Below are 21,029 nucleotides of genomic sequence, written 5' to 3'. Positions count from 1 at the left end.
ATGGAAAAGGAGATACATTTAGCAAGTTAATCCTTAACAGAGAGAGCTGATAAGTTTGGTATTAAGGACCTTAAGAGAAGCAAATTTAACTGTCAGGATTGAAAACAAAACAAACAAACAAAAAAAAAGTGGGAGCCAAGTGCTGTTTCCTTAGCCACAGAATCAATGACAAACATGACCACAAATACTCTGCCCTGTGGCTATGAGGACAGATTCAGAATCCTGGCATTTCCTGTATCAGACTTGTCCCAGGCTGGCAGAATTCCCTAAGATGCTCTCTCCATCCGCCCATTGACTTAGTTCCTATGACTTTTTCCCATTTCAATATAATCAGTGGCATTATCAATCCTGCATTATAAAGCATCTTGTGGTGGTATTAACATCAGTAAATATCCTTGTAGGAGTAATTATTTCTTATAGATTGGATAGATATGCACAAAGTAACTGAATAAAGTTGTATGGGTAATTGAACTTGAGCATTCTGTAGCTTTATGTTTCCTTTGTGGTACTATATTTGAGTCATTGCACACAGTACAACTAACTAGTCACTAATGAATAGTATCCTAAAAAAAAGTCTAAAGGAACGAGTTAATTTTCAACTAACTTTACCTCTGAAACCCAAACAGAACAAAGATCTAATAACGGGTAAGAAGTGGCTTAAAGCTACCAGAAAAATTCAGATACAGACACAGGTGATAGAAATGAAAAAAAATATGCATATATATGAAATGTTACTTTTTAAGAAATATAAATGTCTTAAGTGGGAAGTTAAATATATAAATCGGGCTTGGCCTGTGAGTCTTCTCTCTCTCTCTTGCCATCTCTTCCCAGTGCACAGTGACCTGTGGCCAAGGTCTCAGATACCGTGTGGTTCTCTGCATTGACCACCGTGGGATGCACACAGGAGGCTGCAGTGCAAAAGCAAAGCCCCACATAAAAGAAGAATGCATCATCCCCACACCTTGCTACAAGCCCAGAGGTAACTGCAAAGGAGACCTTCACCCTTCCTCAGTGATGAAGGATACTTAGGCGACTCAAGTATCCCAAATGTTCTTAGTAATGATTCTTTACAACTTAGACTATATTAAGTAGACTTGATTTTTCTTTTCATATTTTCTTTTTTTTGTTTTATTTTACATTTTTAGGTTTTATATAAAATAATGGTTTTCATCATTTCATTCATGTATTTTATCCATATGTATTATTCATATATATGTATATATATATATATATATATATATATACACACACACACACTTTTGTGTGTGTGTGTGTGTGTGTGTGTGTGTGTGTGTGTGTATCATTATAACTCGTACTTACCCCATGGCAGTTCTTCTGTGTTCCTGTAACTGGTCCATTTTCCCTGCCAAAATAGTCCTTCTGTGCTTCAGTATCATGTGTATATGTATGTATGTGTATGTGTGTGTGTGTCTATATCTCTGTGTGTCTATGTGTGTGTCTGTGACTGTCTCTCTCTTGTGTCTATGTCTGTGTGTGTACCTGTATCTCTCTCTGTATGTCCATCTGTGCTTCAGTGTTATATGTGTCTCTCTGTGTGGTGATAATAAAATGAACTATGCATTGTGTTTGTATTAGTCTTTCTGAGTTTGGTTTATTCCACTTAACATGATGATAGTTCAAATGATCTTGAAAACATCCTTTATGAAGTAGCATAGGCAGAAAAATATATGTATATTCTTAACTTCCAAATTGTTAAACAATTAAGCTGTCTGAAAAATCATTACAAAAATATTGAAATCAGCTTCATAAAGAAAAATTAGAATGCACACACATATTATATATGTGTGTGTGTGTATGTAATTTGCTATCCATATTTCTTGCTTTTGAAAACAAGGAATCCAGATATTTCTACTTAACTGAGCCTGACATATGCTGGGAAGTCACAGACCTCAGAGGAAGAAAACCTGTTACTTTCTGTTAAAAACTGCATGGTACTTGTACAGAGATAGGCACGTGGATCAATGGAATAGACTAGAAGATCCAAAAATGAGCCCTCACATATATGGTCACTTGATTTTTGACAAAGTAGCTGTAAACATTCAATGGAAAAAGGACAGCCTCTTCAACAAATGTTGGTCCAACTGGCACTCAGCATGCAAAAAGTTCTCAAATGAGGAATATCGAATGGCTGAGAAGCATCTTAGAAAGTGCTTGACATCCTTAGTCATCAGCGAAATGCAAATCAAAACAACCCTGAGATTCTACCTCACACCATTTAGAATGGCTAAGATCCAAAATTCAGATGACAGCAGATGCTGGCGAGGATGCAGAGCAAGAGGAATACTTCTCCACTGTTGGTGGGGTTGTAAACTGGTACAACCACTCTGGAAATCAGTCTGGCAATTCCTCAGAAAAATGGACATAGTACTACCTGAAGACCCAGTTATTCCACTTCTAGGCATATACCCCAGAGACACTCCAACATACAACAAAGACATGCACCACAATGTTCATAAAATCCCTATTTATAACAGCCAGAAGCTGGAAAGAAATCAGATGTTCTTCAGTAGATGAATGGATACAAAAATTGTGGTATATTTACACAATGGAGTACTAATCAGCTATCAGAAACAATGACATTATAAAATTCTTAAGAAAATGGATGAATCTAGACAATATCATCCTGAGTGAGATAACCCAGTCACAAAAGAACAGACATAATATGCAGTCACTTATAATTGGATACTAACCCCAGAAAGCTCAGAACACCTCAGAAACAACTCACAGACTATATGAAGTTCAAGAAAAACAAAGGCCAAAAAAAACAAAGATAAAAAATCATTATGCTTAATCTTTATACATGAAGAAAACTATTTCCAGGTTACATCTTGTACTTTATGCTCATTGTAACTAGTAAGATTTTAATGCATACTATCAAACCTTTTAAAAAATCAAGTACTGACAAAAATGTATTCATATACTTTTATGCAAAAATGCTTTTAAAATCTGTACATTTATCTTTGTTTTTTAAAGTAAAGTTGTTCAATTAAAAATCTTTAAAAATAAATAAAATAAAAAACATAAAAAAATAATAAATAAATAAAAATAGAAAAAAAAGAAAAGAAAAATGAAATGAGACTGAATTGCAGAAGTGAATTTAGAAGTAGAACTGTGACATTTATTTAAATTTGATCAATGTCAAAAATGATTCCATTTAAAAAAAGAATTTAGAAAAATTTACATAAACAAGGCGCATTATAATTATACTGGATCTTTCAGATCAGTGTGAATATTGATGTGATTTCTGTGTTAGTGTGCCAATGAAACAGAAAAGTTCAGACTCACAAGCCATTTGGATGTTTAGGATTCTCTGTATGTTTTTAAAGCCTTGAACGTCAAGCACAGTTGTATGTTCTTCTTCATATCACTTCTTTGAGATATCATTACATTTCTATGAAAGTCAGCCATGAGGTAGCTCTACATTTTATTTGTCATTGGAATGAATAGCATTGTGAGCTCTTAATAATCTAAAAGGAAAACAAAAAGAAATATCAGAAATCTGAATTATTCTTGATAATCTCCCTCAAAGTCTATGCTTCTTTGTCTGTAACCCTGAGATAAATACTGATACGTACATGAAGATCTCGAGAGCGTTCACCTGCTCCCTGCCCTATGTTAGGTTTTCTCCAGATTTAAGTAGACTATCACTAATGTTTTCAGATATCAGATGAGATGGGCCCAGGCACTCATGGGTGCAAGACAGTAGTAGGGTATTACAAGCCTACTGTTGGTGCCAAGCTGGTCACTGGCTCTCCTTAACTAGGCTGGATAGTGGAGTTACACAATGCTGCATGAGGTGTCCCATAGCCGTGAGCCAATCATACATGCATTTCTTACTACATTTCTAGCTACAACTGATAGCCGCAAATAGAAGGCAAGTAGTGAAAACTCAACTAAAAATAGCCCATGACTCATTAGCTCTATCTTTACCGAACAGCTTTAGAGGGAAGAAAATTCAGGCCACAGTTAACAGTCAAGAATGAGGTCAGGATTATATGCAGCTAAGTAGTGATCTTGACTCTGTAAGCATTGTTCAAATACCACATTACTCTGTGGTGCATGTATATGTGGACATATTTCTTTCATCTTTGCAATTATATGTTATAAAATGGTGACAGAGCTTTGCTGGCTCATACTATAAAGGCAAATATGCCCATAAATGACCTTAATAAATATGTCAGAGATGAGAGTCTTGGCAGTTAGTTCTATGGGAGCAGTTAGAACCTCCCTAGTTCTTTTGCTTCTCCCCATTTCCCCCCAGGAAGCACTTAAGAAGCTTGCATTAGTTGTTTACCCAAAGCTAGATGAATAGGTACAACACATCAAATCATGGTTCATGGACCTTCAGTTGTATAAACTTCCATTGCTACTGAACCTTGGCAGTAATATTGAATAAATCAGAAGTTTAAAATGATGTTTTACAAATTTCAACATGGTCATTTGTTTGATTTGGATATAATGCAGCATAAGATCACATTTATCTAAAAGGCAAAACAATAATAAAAAAGCACAATGTCGTCTATTGTATTTTATGTCTAAAAGGTGTCAAAGGAGCTATGTTGATTCTCTGTGTCGCTGCCAGTGCTTCAAACAGAGACGTTCATGAAAAAGGACTTTGCAGTTCAGCACAGAGGAGAGACACGTGTGCACAGACACTAGTGTTAGGAAATCTTTAAACTCACTTGCACGTCACAGCTATTTGCCCCAACAGTAATTATTTGCAATTATCAACACGACTTCTGTATATGCTGCAAAACTGGAAAGTCCTGAGAATGAAGAACTGCCCTGAACCCTCAGGTAATTTCTAATCTCTTCCCTTCCCACTGTGTTTATTCTCAGAGAAACTTCCAATAGAGGCCAAGCTTCCATGGTTCAAGCAAGCCCAGGAGCTAGAGGAAGGAGCTGCTGTGTCTGAAGAGCCTTCGTAAGTTCAGTATGGGGATACCCTGAATGGAATTAGTGGGGGCCCAGTGTTGTGGCTTTTTTGAATTCTTATCTATGTCCCAAAGGGACTTGAGCCCTTTGGGATCCCCAATACGATACGGATCTATTGCCAAATGTTGGTCAAAATGTTAATTGCATCCAAATGAGACTTATAAGTTTCACACATTCTTCTTATATGAATCTAAGTATGTTTCAGTTTTGCCTGACAGGGGGATACAAATGAGGTGCTTACCCTCTTCTGTAAACTCTTTACCTTTGGCAAGAAGCCAAAGGGGAGAAATCCCAGGCTGATGGTATAACAAGAGATTAGATAGGCTAGAGATGCAGCTCAGTGGTAGAGCACTTGCTTGCCTGTGCAAGGATCTGTGTTTGATCTCTAGTACAATGGTTTGTGTGTGTGTGTGTGTGTGTGTGTGTGTGTGTGTGTGTGTGTGTGTGTGTGCAGATGGAAGGAAAAATAGATTGATTTGATATGAAAGTATGGGCAGCATTCCACTATTCTTATCCCTCCCTGATCCTTGTAGTATGGCTATTCACAAAATGTTAGGAGTAAATGAAATATCTATAAAGGTAAAAGGCATGTAATAGCTTTACCTCATTGTTGGAAAGATTGTGGTTCTCACCCAGTTACTTAGAGTTCTATATGGGTTCTCTTTGTAAACCATGAACTCTTAGCCAATAGGCACAGGTTTACCAGACTTCAGAAAAGTAACACAGATGAGAAAGAGAAAACAGACTGAATGGTGGCTCTATGTACATTGATTCCAGCAGAGAACACTGGCAGGCATATCTGCTGGCCAATCCCTATACACTGATTCAGCATGAGAACACTAATAGGCGAATCTGCTGTACTGTTTTCCATAGGAAATATATTTTACTGATCCGTTCCATAGATGGCAAAGCCATTACACAGCTTGAAGACTTTCCCAGATACTTTACTGTAGATACCAGGACACATATGGATGTATAAGACATGTGACATGTATAAGACACTAGGGTGTATAAGGCATGTGACCCAGTCTTCAGAATTCATAGTAGAGCACATAGCATATCATAGAATTTTCAAATTCAAGTCAAAGTGTAAATTTTACTAGAGATATGAATGAAGATATTCGAATGCAATTTTCTCTAACATATCCTGCTTGAATCTGAAGCTGGTAAAATTTTCTAAGATGTGGAATTGTGTTCCTGAGTTTCAAGAACTAGCAGTAATTCAATGGTCACTTGTAAATCAATTATACCAAAACACTTGATTTCCCAGAAGTCAAAAAAATCAAAAATAAAAAATGGTACATAATTAAATACCAGGTTTTTCTTTTTAAGTTAGGAGAACAATTAAGTTAACCATTAAGTACTTGTTTACCTTAAAGTTACTACAGTAAAAATAAAACATGAAAAGTAACTGGAAGTGGGAGAATTTTAGAGGAGAGATGATAGCTGAAGGTTACAGCGCTAACCAAATAGATGAAGACATTCCTCTCCTCCTGCCAGAATGCAACTCCCCAGCCAGGACCTAGTTTGGCAGATCTCATTGCTGAGGAGGATGTCAGGGCCATTAACTCTGCATCGACTAAGGCTCTATTTGAGACATAGAAAAGTTCCAGTCACCAACCCTGGTTAACCCTTATGTGTACGCTACGGTTAGACATGTTTCCAACCAACTGTGTATTTATTACATAAATAATCTGTTCTCCTTATATGTTAGATTCTGCCATCTGGTGTAAGGCATATCTGTCTGGCATATTGCATTGTGACTAATGTTAAATAATAAGACAAAGCTAAAACTAAATGAAAGCACATTGCACCCGCGGTTAGACTTCCTTCTGATTAGTCGATACTGCTCCAAGGAAACCTGAAAGTAAAATTAAATGCTTATGCGAAAGCATTTCATAGACCATGATCATGCATATTTTATGATATGCATTTTCCATGAATGTTCCAATTAAGGTGCATTATGCTTAATTTTAATAAAACCCCTAAAGCAGCTAAACACACTTTCAGCCATTGAAATGAAAGCCATATAAAATTAAGCCATTAAATTTCATTCTTCATGTAATGAAATTGCCATCTTGGTGTGATTAATCTGAGTTGAAGTAGATTATAATTGGAGTGCCAATTTAATGCAAAGGAAATGTATACAGTTATGTTCAGGACAACAATTACATTAATACCAAAATTAAATAAATGACAACTGTAGAATTAGGTAATGAAAGCTGTATGTTTTATATTTTAATACATTTTACATGTTTAATGTGCTGAGCCCTCAGGAAGGTCTTAAGTGTCACATTTTTTAATTGATTTTGAATTTTAAAAACATAATTTTGCATGGTCTTAATTCTGCCTTAAAAAAAAAAAAAACATGGACAAGCTTCCAAATGTGTATAACAACCATAATTACTCTCCAAAGTGCAATGAAAAAAAATGATGTACTGTCAGCAAACCATTCTTCCCCCACTGAATCGAGTCACATTGGTTAAATTAAACAGTAATGTGTAGAAGCTGCGGCTGTCACTTCTGAACTGCTGCTCTGGGGCTGCAGGGAACAGAGATCCAGAGCTGTTATCTTCTTTCTGTACCAGCCCCAGCAGGCTTGGGAGAGTTATAAAAGAAAGCAGCAAATGTCCCCAACCTTCCCATATGGAAAGCGAAAATATTATCAACAGCCTGTCTTATTAAGTAAATACAGGAAAATCACTATATTTAATCCTTTAGCATATGAAATGTCCTTATTTAGTGTTAGATACTCTTAATAACCCCAAAATGTAAAAAAAAAAAAAAAAAAAAAAAAAAAAAAAAAAAAAAAAAAACTATGATAAAAGACCAGTAATTGAATCACCAAGAAATAAGTAAAATGTTGAAGAACACGGATTGTTCTCACACTGTGGGTCTTCTAACCTAAGGGTTGTATGGAAGATGTGAACCCAAATATATCCCCAAGAAGCACTGAAATAAGTAGAATGGATCATTTCATGTGATGTAGATATAAGTTCCACTTGAGGGCTAGAACCTGCAGCTCAGTGATAGAGATCTTGCCCAATGCGTACAAAATAAACATTTCTGAGATATTATTTTTTTTTTACTCAACAACAGAAGATGTATCTCAGAAATGGAACTGTGAACTCATTTATGGGAATCCATGCCTCTGTGGTACGTTTTCTTACCCCCAAACATATTTTTAACCAATTATCATGGCTACACAGAGCCAAATCTCATTTTATCTGTTTGAGTATTGTATGTATATGTATGTCTGTGCAATATGTGCCCATTGTCCTTAGAGGTGAGAAAGGGAGCTGGAATCCCTGGACCTGGAGTTAACCAGAGTTGTGAACCAGCGCGTGGGTGTTGTGAACCAAGAAAGGGTCTTCTGGTAAAGCAGAAATGATCTTGCCTGTTATGTCCTCTCTCTAGTCCATTTTTAAAAAATGATTTCAAGTATGTGAGGTGGTATGAGGGCAAGTATCCTCAGAAGCCATACCCTGTTAGACCCCTGATGAAAGTCTTCTATATGGACTCTGGGAGCCAAGCTTGGATCCTCTAGAAGAGCAGGAAGTCCTCTAAATGACTGATCATCTCCCCACCCCCCAGTAAGAATCTTTTAGCAAGGTATTTTTCTCTATCCCATTGAGTAATGCAATGCAAATACAATCCAAGCATCAAACTGCAATGTAAGCCTAGTGTGGGCTCTCATGAATAAAACCCATCATAGATAGTCATAAAAATAAATACAGTAAAATAAACTTGTCTCTGAGGTTGTGAGCTGAGGAATGAGAAGAAATGTGTGCTCTAAATCATGCAGCTGTACCACCCCTCCAAGACTCAGAGAGCACAGAGGAAAAGAGGGTAGAAAGATTATAGGAGCCAGAGGATGTTGAGGTATATAGACAGGACACAGACATTGCACTCATGAACTCACTCTAGCTGTGATTAACTGCAGCAGACTGAAACATGACTGGGCCAATCAACATTCCATCATGATGGGGAAGGGATCCATTCAGCCCCTCTACTCCTTAAAGGACTAGTGGCTGTTAACAGTTGTTAAGAAGATACCATTTTCTTCAGTGATGTAACCGTTGATCATTGGCCTTTGCTTGGGTAAATAACCTCCCATCTACATTCTATTAAAAAATAAAACAAACACCTAATTAAACTGAGTAGATCTCAGAGACACACATGCAGGTACACACACACACACACACACACACACACACACACACATACACACACACGTATACACACAACATGATGGTAGGAGGAGGATATGTTGTCAAGACAGTTTCAGAAAGAAAAGGGAGAATGAATAAGAAAACAAAATGGCAGCTGAAATTATGTAAGTCCATTAGATAAATGTATAAAACTGCCAATAAAAATATTTTAAAGAAATCATTGTGCTACACATGACAAGTACACGCTGTGACCCATTTGACAGCTTAATTTCTTAAAGAAAAAAATCATACAAATCTCTAAGACTTTTAAAGAAATGCTGTTGAATGTTCGTCACCTTTCTTTCTTTAAAAATCTGAACAGACATTGTAGGTTTATGTTAAGGTGATATATGACTGGACAGTGGAAAGGTAGGTAGGTAAGGAGGCTGGAGGAGAAGAAAAGGAGGTAGGCAGGGATGGACAGAGGAGAGATGGAGGTGGATGTGTATGTTTCTCTCAGTGCATCTTTGGCTTGATGAGGTTGTCACGATTATTTCTAAGGGTTTCTATGGGTCTAATTTATCTGATATAAATGGGCAGTTTATATCTTTGTCCTTTGGTTGTAAGTTTTTTGTGTAGAGGGTTTGTGGATTGAGAATTTAACATATAATCCTGTTTGTTTAGTTAATGATTGTGGAATCATGCTTTTACCAAGCCTGAGGAACAAGATGTGAGGGTACTAGGCATGGAAACAAGCCACTTAGGAGACTGGGCTCCAGCTCCGCACTGGGGCGGCTACTGATGTGGCTCTAGCAGCTCCTGGCACCTGGCATGGCTCCTACAGAATGCGACTGCCAGGGGTAGGTAACAATAGAACCATTTTAAAATTTACCACAACAAGACATGGAATAGGAAGGAAAATGTCTCTTTACCTCCTTCAAGCAGTAAGTCACTGCCTAATGTCCTAGATGGTAATTTTCAAAGGAGATATATTTAAAACAAACAAAAGTATGACCCAGGTGCACCAGACACTCTGACCTTTTCATTTAGACTTTGAAGTGTCTAAAGGAAGCCATCCCACACAGAGAAAAAGCAAGGACTGATGGCTCAGTTCTTTTCATGCATGCTTCGTTCCTGGTAGCTTCACTTTGGTAGTGCAGAGTAAGCAATGATGAACAATGTCCTTTCAGGTTCAATGTAGCCAACATATTAATGTCAATATTAATATTAATCAAGCATCCCCTCATCAAATAGCTGAAATTCACCAGGTGGAAAGCCAAATACAGTAAAATCTGGTAGCACTTCTGCCTCTATCTTGGATTTTTAAAATCTTAAGTTATCTTAGTAGATTTTTCAGTCAACTCTTTTGGTTAGTAAGCCATTTTGGAAGCCTCATTGTAATAACCAGGCCTTAAATGTATTATCACAAATAACCTTGACAAGAGCCAGAGGGGAATAAATAGTCAAGCAGTCAGAAAGCAGCAGTCATATCTGGATGCCGGATGGCATGACGTTAGCCATGGGGCTGATCCTGTAAGAAACAGAAGGAAATTCTTGTCATGCATCCGTGCGAATAGAACCCACAGGATATAGGTATAAACAGAAGGACCAATGAGAGTCCCCATGATGACTCTACAGTCCTTATGCACCTTGTTTATCTTATGGGAAATAGCATTTCAATACATGTAGGACTATATTTCTTTATATTTAGTTAATGTTTATACTCTATGAAGTTGTTAGATAATGGAAATTTCTTAGTGCTTAAAAAGATATACTTTTTTAAAAACAATGGCTAGAAGTCTCATCTTTGAGGCATGAATTCTTATATTTCCCCAAAGTATATATAGTGAATCAAACATCAGTAAAGGATTTAGACAGCAATATTACTGATAATGTCAACACAAAGTACTTGAGTTATTTTCTCTTTATAAGGCTTGGGCCATGGAAAGTAACAAGGAAGTTCTTACCTTGTCTTTTTGATTGTGAGCCTTAATCTTTAATGACTGAGCCATCTCTCATGCTACAGACTATCTCCTCTATGAAATAAGCATACTTTAAAAATCAAAACACACGTTATATAATATCAAGAAATTAGTACGCTATAGAGTAGAAGTCAATAAAAAGGATGCTGGAGCAGCAGCAGGGTGAACATTAGAAGCATGGGGTGAAGAAGCATGGAATCAAGCATTCAGTTTCAGGAATTGTTGTACAGTGAGCAAATGTTTTGTACTGAGCAGACATCGTTATATTCCCATATCTTATCCTCTCTCATCAGCTCTTTCCTTTCTGGCCTCATCCACCTCTACAAAACTTATCCCTGTCCTGCATATTTTCTGGAGTAGCAGGCCACTGATGCACATTCTCTGTCTAATAATCCATCTCATTATAGATAACTCTGAAAGAGCGCACAGCACCTGCTCACTGTTTATGCCTCCAATAGCAGGACCTAAACTGACCCATGAGTTCAGCACAGTGACTTTCTGGTAGATGTAGATATTTCAAAAGTTACCTAACAGTGTTTTACTCTCAAGAAACCTCAGAGTTGGAGTTGGAGGGATAGCTCAGTGGTTAAGAGCCCTGGCTGCTCTTCCAAAGTACCTGAGTTTAATTCCAAGCTCCCACATGGCTGCTCACAATTGTCTGTATCTCTAGTCCCAGAGAGCCTGATGTGTCAGCAGGCACCAGGCACACATGTACTACACAGATGTACATGCAGACAGAACACCAATACATGTAAGAAATAACAAGAAATGTTTTAAAAGAAAGACACCTCTGACTATTGTCATCACAGAAGCAATAGAATTATGACCTAAACTTTAATATTGGCTGGGTAGTCACATATTAAATAAACGAGTTCTACATGATTTAAGAAATTCTACTGGGGACTCAACAATTACCTGTTTCTCTTCCAGAGGACTTAGATTTGATTCCCAAAACCTACATGGCAGCTCACAACTGTCTAACGCCAGAGCCAGAGAATCTGATCCTCTTTTCTGACCTTTGTGGCCACCAGGCACACATGTGGCACATATACATGCATGCAAACAAAACTCTCAGGCATAAATAAGTCAATAATTATAAATAAATGAAAAAAATTACTTAATGTTTTGATATGTGTTCAGTATGAATAATATTAGAACCCCAATTCTGTACTATCAAAGTTAAAATTGTATATACCTTTGATCTAAAATATCAGAATAATTAAGCTTATATGTGTTAGTATGCAAATAGTTTAAAATGAATAGATTAAATTAATATGTTCACTGTGAGGGTTAGAAGGAAATGTCCATATGAACCAGAAGCTTATGATAGATTTTATTTGAATTTCTCATTCATGGCAAAATTATTGCTTTGGAAAAGGAGACAGAATTATATGATCACACATTTCTGTCACTCTTTGCTTCTCAGTGAGGAAAAACCAGACTAAAAAATCAGTTTCCTAAAATCACTCTTCTTCCTCAAATACATCCATCTGCCACATGTGGGTTGCTGAGGAGTGGAGCTGTATGTTCATATTCCCTAACATGGAGGTGGCCCTGTTAGGACCAAGGGTCACAAACCATCTAACCCCACAGAGCAACAGGGCACAGTAGTTAAGTGTGGGCTGCAACTGCGGTCTCAGTGACAATGGGCTTGAGCAAATCATTGAACCTTATATAAACCTCCATTTCTGCAATCTCTAAACTGAACACTGTGGTCTCTACAGCATATGGATTATGAGGATTAGCATAATACCTCTTACATAACAAAACCTTCAAACCATTGGTCTTTCTAGAGAATCTTCAAGAAAGTTAAAATCTATTATATTCGCCCATTATAAATATATCTTGTTCTGAAGCCATTTAAGAACCACAAGGTGTAACCTAAAACTCAGCTTATGGTTCCCACATTACTCCATCTTCCTGCCTCTCTCCTCTGTACTTCGGAAATTCTTTGAAAACTCATGGGCACCACACCTTTACTTCCGTCCAGAGTCTGTTCTAACATACAAAGGATAATGGCTTCTGTTTTAATTAAAAAGAAATCTATGAAAAATTATAAAACTGAGTAAAGAGGGTCTGGAAACTGCTCCTGTGGAAGAGCAGCCTCCTCTTACCCTGAGTTAATACACACACTCCCCACAGATTGCTCCCAGTATGCACAGAGACAGCAAAATCAATAATACAGGCAAAAGCACAGACGGAGCCATTTTTATGTGGTCAGCGAAGGCCTTCATTGCAATCCAAGAAGTCCTGTATTCATCAGCCGCTCCACCACCACCACCATGGCTCACACCATAGCTGCCTTCAGAAAGCTAACTCTGAGCTCTTGCTCAGCAGAGCCCTAGAGAGTGACAAAGATAAATTAATAGGGTCCTTGTGTGCCAAAATAAAGTATGGACCCTGTCACCACCAATATATGTTAAGTCCATTAAGGTCATTTTTTTTTTAATGAACTGAACTTTTCATTGTAGAGCTCTGCCAAACTTGTTGAATTAAAGGGAAGAAAGCTGTACGGAAACTCCAGATAAACTCATCTCGCTCCATTGGAAGAAGAAATGGTCCACTCAAAGTATTCTAAGTTTACAGCGCTTTAGATTTTTATCAAAGATTGGTGTGGATTTAAATTTTCACTGGGGTGTTAAACCGAGAACCACAGATGCACCGATAACTGTCAGCACCACAGTATCTTTAGCCCCTTTGGGATATGGTCTTCTAAATAGGCAGATGATTCTACAGAGAAAGCAAGCCTGCAAACCATGCTCCATTCATGCATGCCGGAAAAGCACAGAAAGGTGGCCTAAGTGGTGCCAGGTCTTTCTCTGTCGCCTGTAAGAATAACTTGGCCTTGTTCCTGTCTGCTCTGTGCAGTGAAGGGGATATCACTTCCTCCCACAGAGGCTTCATATGGGCTGAGGTTTTGAAAGTAAAATTTAACTAACAACAAAGACTCTCCATGAGTCCTGGTAAACTCGGACAAGTTCCAGAATGCCTTCTCTATTGAGTATGTAGATGGAAGTAAGATAAGGCAATGTTTGACCCAAAAGTCACGTATAAATTATGAAGTCAGCGTTTGCCTCAAAATCCTTTCTTCTATAAAGCTGCTTTTCCAATGAGGTTTTAGAGAAGGGTACTTGGCAGAGAGTTTAAACTTGCCTCAAGCTCCTTGGCTACCCAAACATCCACCGATAGAAATCAAACCCTGTAGTTATGAAAAGATAGGCCATGGCCATCAGAAAATGGAGCACTGCGCTGCCCATGCCAGCTCCCACACGCTAACCCTAGCGCTCAGGAGGCTGACGCAAACTTGGGAAGTCACAAGTTTGAAGCCAGTCTTGACTGTGACTACATGATATGTTCTAAGCCACCAAAGAAGGAGGAAAAGAGGAAGGGAAGGAAGGAGCCACAAGGAGGAAGAGAAAAGAAGAAAAGGGGGGAATAGCTCAGTCAATAAAGTGCTCATCGTAAAGGCATCATTTATTTGTTCTCCAGAACCTGCACTAAATAGCTTGTCATGATAGCACACATTTGCAATCCATACATTAGAGAGGCTGAAATGGGATTCCTAGAGCTCACTGGCCAGGCAGTCTAGCCTCATTGGTAAATCCAACACTGTGACCATGGTGATCTCTGTGCCTCAATCTAGACATTGGGATGAAGATAAAAACTGTGAAAATTTAATTTTAAAAAATATCGTGAAACACACTGCAAACACAATGCAAAGATACCAAACATAGTTTTAAATTCATGAGTTATTCAGGGAGCTCATTAATCCAAATAGAGTGTTGGACCTAAAAAGGTTCCTTTCAAGAAGACAAAACCATTTACACTGACAGAAGAAAAAAAATTGTATCACAGACGAGAAACATCTGTGTCATCACCAACACTTTACAGGGGCATTTTTTTAAAAAACATTTATTTATTTTATTTATAAATGTATGAGTACAGTGTTGCTGTTTTCAGATGCACCAGAAGAGAACATCATATCCTATTACAGATGATTGTGAGCCAACATGTGGTTGCTGGGAATTGAACTCAGGACCTCTGGAAGGGCAGTCAGTGCTCTTAACCGCTGAGCCATCTCTCCAGCCTCCTACAAGGAAATTTCTATCTTTGTGAAGTTACAAAAATAACAATCCAAAGACATTCTAAGGCATAATCTCCCAGAGTTAGACCACCCCTAGACAAGGTACTGGTGCTTCATTGAGAAGATACTGGGAATCTCTTTTACCCAATTTTACAACATATCCAACAATCCTTACCTCTCAGTGTTTTGGTGAATTATGTACATGAAATGCATATGACAATAAGTGTAACTGCTGGCTAATATTATTTAATGATTAGTGCTTACAGGAAAATGGGAGAGGAGAAGGTAAACTAATTTTTCAGAGCATAATAGATAGGACTGGCCTGTCAATTAAAAATTAAAGGAAATGAAGGAGTCAGGATTAACTCATGAGTGTTTTCTAACAAGGGGTTAGTGGAAATATCTGTTGTGATAAAGAAAATGAGAAGCTGAATACATTGCTGGAGGTAGAAATTAATAATTCCATTTGGGGGAGCTGAGAAGATGGCTCACCGGGTAAGAGCACTTGCTCTTCAAGTATGAGAACTTGAGTTCAAATCCCCAGTCCCCAAGTGAGAAGGTAGGTATGGCTATCAATGCCTATAAGCCCATGAGATAGGACAGAAACAAATGAATCCTAGGAGACCAATTGGTCAACCAAGCCAAAATGACAAGTTTGCATGTCATAAGCCGTGGCAGCAAGCACCTTTATTTGCTGAGCTACCTCCCTAGCCCTATGTTTGTTTTTTTAAAAAAATAAGATTAATATTAATTATTTATTTAATTTAACTATTTACTTTATTATTACAGTGTGTTATATAATATATTGATTTATAAGTTAATAACTTAATTATTGGCCTGTGCCTGGAGCTAAGCTGGTACCAGAGCACTCTGTACCCAGATGCCGCTGGGAGAGATCTGGTCGCACAAAAGAGCACACATCTGAGAGCACAGGTGAGACCACCACCTCTGCTCAAGTTTATAGCCCAAGAGAACCTCATCAGGAGCCCTCAGGAACCAAGGAGCAGTCTGGGACAGGATTCTTCTGGTTTCTGCCTGTGCCTGTAGCTAAGCCTGTGCTACAGCTCCCTATACCAAGACCCTACTGGTAAAGAACTGGTTCCCCAGTAGTGCTGACACACAGGATTACAGGCTGGTCAAGACACTATCAGAATCAGCAAGACCAGCTAACACCAAATATAAGCCATTGGTGAAAGGCAAGTCTAAGAACCTAAACAAGAGAAACTAAGGCCAGTTGACATCATCATAATCCCACCACAGCAAGTCCTGAATATCCCAAAACACCAGAAAATCAAGATTTCAATTTAAAATCACAACTCATAATGATGTTAGAGGACTTTAAGAAGGTTATAAATAACTCCCTTAAAGAAATACAGTATAACATAGCTAAACATGTAGAAGCCCTTTAAGAGGAAACAAACAATCCAGGATCTAAAAATGGAAATAGAAACAATAAAGAAATCACAAAGGGAGACAAGCCTGGAGATAGAAAACCTAGAAAAGAGATCAGGAGTCATAGATACAAGAATCACCAACAGAATACAAGAGATAGAAGAAATACTCTCAGGTGCAAATTATACCATAGAAAACATTGACACAACGTTTCAAAGAAAATGCAAAATGTCAAAAGCTCCTCACCAAAAACATACAGAAAATCCAGGACACAATGAAACTATCAAACTTGAGAAAAAGAGGCATAGAAGAGAGAGAATTCCCAAATTAATGGATCAGTAAATATCTTCAACAAAATTATAGAAAAAAATTCTTAACCTAATAAAAGAGATGCCCACAAACATAAAAAAGCCTAAAGAACTCCAAACAGATTGATCCAGAAAAGAAATTATTCCTATCACATAATAGTCAAAACACCAAGTGTACAAAACAAAGAAAGAATATTAAAAGCAGAAAGGGGAAAAGGTCAAGTAACGTATAAAGACAGACCTATCAGAATCACAGTAGACTTCTCAACCAAGACTATGAAAACTAAAATATCCAGGGCAGATGTCATACAAATCCTAAGAGAACACAAATGCCAGCCCAGGCTACTATATCCAGCAAAACTTTCAATTAACATAGATGGAAAAGCCAAAATGTGCCATAACAAAACCAAATTTACCCAGTAACTTTTCACAAATCCATCCCTACAAAAGATAATAAATGTAAATCTCCAACATAAGGAAGAAAACTATATCCTAGAAAAGCACAAAAGTAATCTTTTTTCAACTAACCCAAAAGAAGACACACAAACATAATTCCACCTCCAATAACAAAAACAACAGGAAACAACAATTATTTTGGTCCCTAATATCTTTCAACATCATGGACTCGATTCCCCAATAGAAAGACACAGACTAACAGACTGGATACCTAAGGAGGACCCAACATTTTGCTGCATACAGATAATACACCTCAGTGTCAAAGACAGACACTACTTCAGAGTAAAAGGATGGAAAGCAATTTTACAAGTAAATGGTTGCAAGGAACAAGCAGGAGTAGCCATTCTAATATCGAATATAATCGACTTTCAACCAAAAGTTATCAAAAAAGATAAAGAAGGACACTTCATACACATCAAAGGAAAAATTCATGAAGATGAAATATCAATTCTAAATATCTATGCTCCAAATGCAAGGGAACCTACATTTATAAAAGAAACCTTACTAAAGCTCAAAGCACACATTGCACCTCACACAATAATAGTGGGAGACTTCAACACTGCACTCACATCAATGGACATATCATGGAAACAGAAACTAAGCAGAGACCAATGAGACTAGAAGGAGTTATGAACCAAATAAATTTAACCAATGTCTATAGAACATTTCATCCTAAAACAAGAGAAAATACCTTCTTCTCAGCACCTCATGGTACCTTCTCCAAAATTGATAAGATAATTGGTCAAAAAACAGGCTTCAACAGATATAAGAAGATCAAAATAATCCCATGCATCCTACCAAATCACCGTGGACTAAGACTGTTCTTCAATAACAGCAAAAATGACAGGAAGTCCACATACACATGGAAGCTGAACAATGCTCTACTCAATGAAAACTTGGTCAAGGAAGAAATAAAGAAATGAAAGCAGTGCTAAGAGTAAAACTCAAAGTTCTGAGTCCCCCCCCCCCAAAAAAAACTGGGGGAAGCATACACTAGCATCTTGACAGCACACCTAAAAGCTCTAGAACAAAAAGAAGCAAATGCACCCAAGTGGAGTAGCTATCAGGAAATAATCAAACTCAGGGCTGAAATCATCCAAGTAGAACTGAAAAGAACTATACAAAGAATAAACAAAACCAGGAGCTGGTTTTTTGAGAAAATCAGCAGAATAGATAAACCCTTAACCAGACTAACCAGAGGGCACAGAGACAGTATTCAAATTAGCAAAATTAGAAATGAAAAGAGACACATAACAACAGAAATTGAGCAAATTCAAAAAATTATCTGATCATACTACAAAATCTATACTCAACAAAACTGAAAAATCTGGATGAAATGCACACTTTTGTAGACAGATAACAGGTACCAAAGTTAAATTAGAATCAAATAAACCATCTAAATAGCTTCATAACACCTAAAGAAATAGAAGCAGTCATCAAAAATCTCCCAATCAAAAACACCCCAGGACCAGATGGGTTTAGTGAAGAATTCTATCAGATCTTCATAGAAGACCTAATGCCATCCCTCCAAACTATTCCACAAAATAGAAAGAGAAGGAACACTACCCAGTTCCTTCTATGAAGCCACAATTATGCTTATACCCTAATCACACAAAGACCCAACAAAAGAAGAAAACTTCAGACCAATTTCCCTTATGAACATTAATGCAAAAATACTCAATAAAATTCACAAAAACCCGAATCCAAGAACACATCAAAATGATCATCCATCAGGATCAAGTAGGCTTCACCCCAGGGATGCAAGGACAGTTCAATATACAGAAATTCATAAATGTAATTCATTATAATTATATAAACAAACTGAAAGGAAAAAAAGCACATGATCATCTTATTAGATGCTGAGAAAATATTTGACAAAATTAAACACTGCTTTATGTTAAAAGCCTTGGAAAGATCAGAAATTAAAGGCCCATACTTAAATATAGTAAAAGCAACATACAGCAAACCAGTAGCCAACATCAAACTAAATGGAGAGAAACTTGAAGCAAGCCCACTAAAATCACACATTAGAGAAGGATGCCCACTCTCCCCCTACCTATTCAATATAGTACTGGAAGTACTAGCCAGAGCAATCAAACAGCAAGAAGAGCTCAAAGGGATACAAATTGGAAAGGAAGAAGTTGAAATATCACTATTTGGAGATGATATGATAGTATAGTAAAGTGACCTAAAAATTCCACTGTTCTAATGCTTCTACCATGGTACAGAGAGGGCTAATATCCACTGTATATAAAGAACACAAGAAGTTAGACTCCAGAGAATCAAATAACCCTGTTAAAAAATGGGGGATAGAACTAAACAAAGAATTCTCAACTGAGGAATATTGAATGGCTGAGAAGCACCTAAAGAGATGTTCAACATCCCAGTCATCAGGGAAATGCAAATCAAAACAACCCGGAGATTCTACCTCACACCAGTCAGAATGGCTAAGATCGAAAACTCAGATGACAGCAGATGCTGGTGAGGATGTGAAGAAAGAGGAACAGTCCTCCATTGTTGGTGGGATTGCAACCACTCTGGAAATCAATCTGATGGCTTCTCAGAAAATTGAACATAGTACTACCTGAGGATCCAGCTTATAACACTCCTCAGCATATACCAAAAAGATGCTCCAACATATAACAAGGACACATGCTCCACTATGTTTATAGCAGCCTTATTTATAATAGCCAGAAGCTGGAAAGAACTTAGATGTCCTTCAACAAAGGAATGGATGCAGAAAATGTGGTACATTTACACAATGGAGTACCACTCAGCTATTAAAAACAATGACTTCATGAAATCCTTAGGCAAATGGATGGATATAGAAAATATCATTTTTAGTGAAGTAACCCAATCACAAAAAAAAAAAACAACAACAACGAAAAATAATCCCACCCATGGTATTCACTCACTGATAAGTGAATATCACTCATGATACAATTCACAGACTGACTACATGAAGCTCAAGAAGAAAGAAGACCAAAGTGCTTCAGTCTTTTTTTAGAAGGGGGAACAAAAAAATTTTCAGGAGGAAATAAAGAGACCAAATTTGGAGCAAAGACTGAAGGAAAGACCATCAGTGACTGCCCCACCTGGGGATTCAGCCCATATATAGCCACCAAACCCAGACAATATTACTGATGCTAAGAAGTGCATGCTGACAGGAGCCTGATATAGCCGTCCTGAGAGGCTCTGCCAGAGCATGACAAATACAGAAGTGGATGCTTGCAGCCAAGCATTGAACTGAGAATGGGGTCCTTAATGGAGGAGTAGGAGAAAGTTGAAGGGGTTTGCAACCACATAATAATAATACTAACCAACCAGAGTTCCCAGGGACCAAATAACTATCCAAAGAGTACACACAAAAGGACACATGACTCCAGCTACACATGTAGCAGAGCATCAATGGGAGGAGAAGCCCTTGGTCCTGCCAAGGTTTGAGTCCCCAGTGTAGGGGAATGTCAGAGTGGGAAGGCAGGAGGGGGTGGGTGGGTGGGTGAACACCCTCATAGATGCAGGGGAAGGGAGGGATGGGATAAGGGGGATAGGGGAAAACTGGGAAGGTGATGATATTTGAAATGTAAATAAAATCCAACAAAAATAATTTAATTATTTAGTTAAAATAATTAAATTAATATTTGTTAAAATTTAATAGAAAAAGTTATAAGATTAAATACTCAGAAATGTCCTGTCAATA

General features: G+C 37.6%; 1 protein-coding gene across 2 annotated transcripts in view; it reads left to right on the top strand.

Annotated features, from left to right (window-relative positions):
* Positions 1 to 21,029, top strand: part of ADAMTSL1 (ADAMTS like 1) — a gene marked incomplete at its 5' end in the record, with an annotated part of 379,578 nt that overhangs the window by 190,916 nt on the left and 167,633 nt on the right. For both annotated transcript variants that reach the window (XM_080921555.1, XM_080921554.1), the window contains 2 exons: positions 832 to 979; positions 4,861 to 4,945. In XM_080921555.1, coding sequence (XP_080777681.1) covers positions 832 to 979; positions 4,861 to 4,945 — 233 coding nt within the window. The remainder of the gene's footprint in view (positions 1 to 831; positions 980 to 4,860; positions 4,946 to 21,029) is intronic.

Source organism: Micromys minutus, assembly GCF_963924665.1.
Source record: "Micromys minutus genome assembly, chromosome: 9".
In the NCBI taxonomy this organism is placed as follows: Eukaryota; Metazoa; Chordata; class Mammalia; order Rodentia; family Muridae; genus Micromys; species Micromys minutus.
Note: the sequence above shows the minus strand (reverse complement) of the source record. Positions and strands in the feature narration are given on the sequence as shown.